The 3,909-nt window shown below is 24.5% G+C and overlaps 1 protein-coding gene across 2 annotated transcripts in view; it reads right to left on the bottom strand.

Annotated features, from left to right (window-relative positions):
• LOC115233173 (membrane alanyl aminopeptidase-like) overlaps window positions 1-3,529 on the bottom strand; it is a 5,445-nt gene extending 1,916 nt beyond the window's left edge. For both annotated transcript variants that reach the window (XM_029803473.1, XM_029803464.1), the window contains exons 1-6: window positions 3,369-3,529; window positions 2,891-2,972; window positions 2,227-2,591; window positions 1,086-1,366; window positions 621-805; window positions 78-452 (exon numbers count right to left, since the gene is read on the bottom strand). In XM_029803473.1, the coding sequence (XP_029659333.1) occupies window positions 78-452; window positions 621-805; window positions 1,086-1,366; window positions 2,227-2,591; window positions 2,891-2,972; window positions 3,369-3,429 (1,349 nt within the window). In that variant the 5' untranslated portion in view covers window positions 3,430-3,529. The remainder of the gene's footprint in view (window positions 1-77; window positions 453-620; window positions 806-1,085; window positions 1,367-2,226; window positions 2,592-2,890; window positions 2,973-3,368) is intronic.
• Window positions 3,530-3,909: the final 380 nt, after the last annotated feature.

Genomic DNA, 3,909 nt, shown 5'->3' on the forward strand with positions numbered 1-3,909 from the left:
TATATATATATATATATACTAGATTTCCATGTGTATGATATTACAGCATATATTTGTGAAGGAACATATTATATTACCTGGGTGTTATATTTTCAAAATCATTTAATAACTTCTTGAATGTTTCATTGTTTCTTGTATTATTTGCAATAGTAAAAACAAAATGCCTTAATGCGTATTGAGTTATTATACGATTATACGATACAAGAGATATAGACGATTTGTTATTATATATATTATATTGCGGAGTCTTATAATTAAGCTCAATGGCATCATCTCTTGTATAATATGTTAATATATAGTTGTTTATCTCAACCAGATGATTTGGGCAAGTTAGAAAGTATAAAATTTTTTCATTAATTCCTCTTATTTTATTCAGCATTTGATGCCAAGTAGTATTGTCTGCTGTCTGCAAACCATAACAATAAGTCCATTTCTTCCACAACGGCGAAAGTCTACGATATTGAGGAAAAAATATTTATTATAGAAGTTTATAGATTTATAGTTTTGTATCTTAATCGAGTAAGTTATGTATCACATATTTTTTTTATTATCATGCTAAATACAAAAATTATGATTATAAGTGTGATATAACCGTGGTTATATAACAAAATTATGTATACTTTGTAGAGATTTCGAGATGTTGTTTCAATTGATTGTTGGCCATTTTTAAGCAATTGAACAGTTTAAGAAAGCATGCCCATTGCACAGCTTCTTGCCTTAAAGCTTTAGTAAAGTCATTGTCCGTAGATTTTTCTTCGTATTTTATAATCTGAAGGAGCCCATTCAGCATTTTTCTTAATTGTTCCTAAAAACCGTTAAATACAAAAGATTAATACATAATTGATTCGCATATTACATAAATATATAATGTTTAATATTTAAAATATAATAAAAAAAGAATATTTTTTTGCTCTTTAAATTCCTATTTTTGATCTAAATGAGATTATAAGAAAGCATATAACTATATCAGCGACATATATCTTAATTTTTCAAAAAAATATCTACTTGTTTATAAGAAGCCAATATTTTATGTGAAACAATAAATATGTAAAATATTTTTATTCACGAAATCTACCATTATTTACCTTAATATAATATTCTCCCATTTCTGGAAATGAAAAAGAAATTGATATATATTGAATAGCTTTGAACATAGGATACCATGCTATGTAATCTGTCTCTTGCGATAGGTATTTCGTAAGTACCCAGAATGTGTTAGGTTTTAACTTGTGCAATAGTAGAAAATGAAACGCATCATCGATGATTTGAGCACGATTCAGAACATGTATTTTCCGATAATTCTCACTGTTCAGATATAGAGCAATTTTTTGCCAATATATATCATCATAGTTGACGCGATAATATCCTGTCGCATCATAAATAAATTTTGTGTATTGTTAAATTGGAGAATTAAATTGCAAAAGAAAAGTATTGTATAAATTTAAAAAATGATTTGGTTATAAATAAAGACCAAATTATATATATTGTACAAACGCGATTTTATCACATGTATCTATTTTACTATTTTGTGTTGTACATATTTTTCATCTTTAATTTTATGTCATAATCATTATCATCTTCAATTTTGTGTATCTAACATGTACAATTTGAAGAATTATTGTAGTAACTCCTGTAGTAGAAGTTATTTATTTAAAAAGATGACTTATATATATTTCAAATCTATATATATGTATATATCAAAAGTTATCTATCAATCACTAATTATCACGAATTGATAAATTGTATTAATTGCTAACAGTTTAATTATATAACATATAATTGATCAATCATAATTGGCATAGGCAAGGTAAGTTGATTCGTATATATATGTATGTAAAAATATAATTTTAGTCCCTATTGTCAGGAAATTAATATTGTTATTTAAGAGAAGGATTTCTCTCAAAAACAAAATATGATTTTCTTATATTTCATGCAATATTGAATAGTAATATTTAACATAATATTTATCTTAAGTAGTATACGGAGTAGAATATTTTATGCAAATATATTGTGCATTTTTTCACTACATTTTTTTATAGTATTATTCATACTTATTTAGGCTAATATGTGTTTATATAATGTATGAGATATATCTTAGATTATTATAAAATAATATAAATATATATATATATATATAGAGAAATGTAAAATAATATAAAATCTCAATTATATAAAATAAGCATATAAATATGTATAATATATACACATTTATTGATCAAGATTTACCAGTTTGTTGTATATTAAATATAATCCAACCATTCTCTCTGTATCCGATGGGTAATATAAAATATTGATTATACGGATTAAACGGTTTCTTTGGTGGATTCAAACAAAAAAGTGGCGCAGGATTATTAAAATTGGAATTTTTCTCTGTAGTATAGCTGATAGGTATCCATCGATTTTCGTTCGTTACATCAAGATTTTCTATCGATATATTTACACTGTCCGCGTCATGATGTAATATATTCAACACAGGATATCCCTTTTGTTTTGACCAAGGATACATCATCTCTTTTATGTCATATGATCCTGGATTTATTTCATCGTAAGCATTTTTGAGAGCTTTCCAGAAATTATCGGGATGATGCTCCCTAAGCACACAAAATTTAGAAAATTTAACATTGCCATTAACTAATTATTGTAAAAAATGGCATTAAGAAATAAAAAATTATTACGCATCTCTCTTTCTCTTTCTTTTATATATATAGAAAGAAGAGTGGAAGACAAATATATTTTCAAATATATTTAAAAATATTGAGAAAAAGTGAGAGAAAAAAGGAATAAAAAAATATTTAAGCAACGATTGAACGAGACAATTTTTATATTTAACTCTAAGAGAGTATATGTATTATATTACATAAGAGATTATATTATATTATATCTTACTTACTTTTTATATAAATATGTATGGATAGTCTGCCAAAATGCATCTATGTCAAAGACATGTTGTAACATGCGGAGTATAACGGATGCTACGACAATTTATATTATAAAAAATATGATTAAATATATTCAGAATAAATTTATCACAACTTTTTTTAAATGAAGTTAATTTGGTAAAGAAATTTTAATTTTAATTTTTCAATGTTTATGTGTCTGTGTATGTATATGAATATATATGTTTATGTACGTGTGTACATATACGTATATATTATATTAATAAACTGAAGATAAATTTTTTTATTTTTAGCTTTTTAAATTTTATTTGTTAGCATAGAAATTTATAAGTGATCATTTAATCATGTTCAATCAATAGTAAATTTTTTTAGTAATAATAAATTTTTTTGTTTTTATCTTTCTAAATTTTGTTTGTTACATTAGCATAAAAATTTATATGTGATCATTTAATCATGTTCAAACAATCATACCTTTGATGTAATTAGGAATCTCAACCGAAACGACTTTGCCTTGATAATTTCGAGGTAACATTCTGTCATCAACGTCAAAATGAAGGGATTCATGTTGAAATTGGACCACGAACAAGTCTATTATCCGAAAATTTGACAAAGTCTAAAGAAGAAAGTTTTGATGTGATTATATAAATATTCAATTGGAAGAAAAATGCTTTATTCTTTATTCTTTCTCATATAGTTAAAAATAAAGTATCTTTTAAAAATAACATGCAATGTAATTGATTCGGATTAAACATTAAAAATCGTTTAAAATGTATTGTTACACACAAACTTTTTAAAAATCTTTTTGATTTAAATATGTATACTGAGATAATATATTGAGGTCTAATCAAAAATTATCCGACCTTATTTTTTTTGCGTGAACCAGCTGCAGCCCAGTGAGGGTACTAATGCAGCTCAATGCAGATATTATAAAAATTTGAAAGAATTGAATCATTCTGATTTTAATTGACTAACGATAAGAAAAAAATAAAAAAAATAAAAATATATATATATA

Source organism: Formica exsecta, unplaced genomic scaffold (assembly GCF_003651465.1).
Source record: "Formica exsecta isolate Colony F162 unplaced genomic scaffold, ASM365146v1 scaffold1025, whole genome shotgun sequence".
NCBI classification, from domain to species: Eukaryota; Metazoa; Arthropoda; class Insecta; order Hymenoptera; family Formicidae; genus Formica; species Formica exsecta.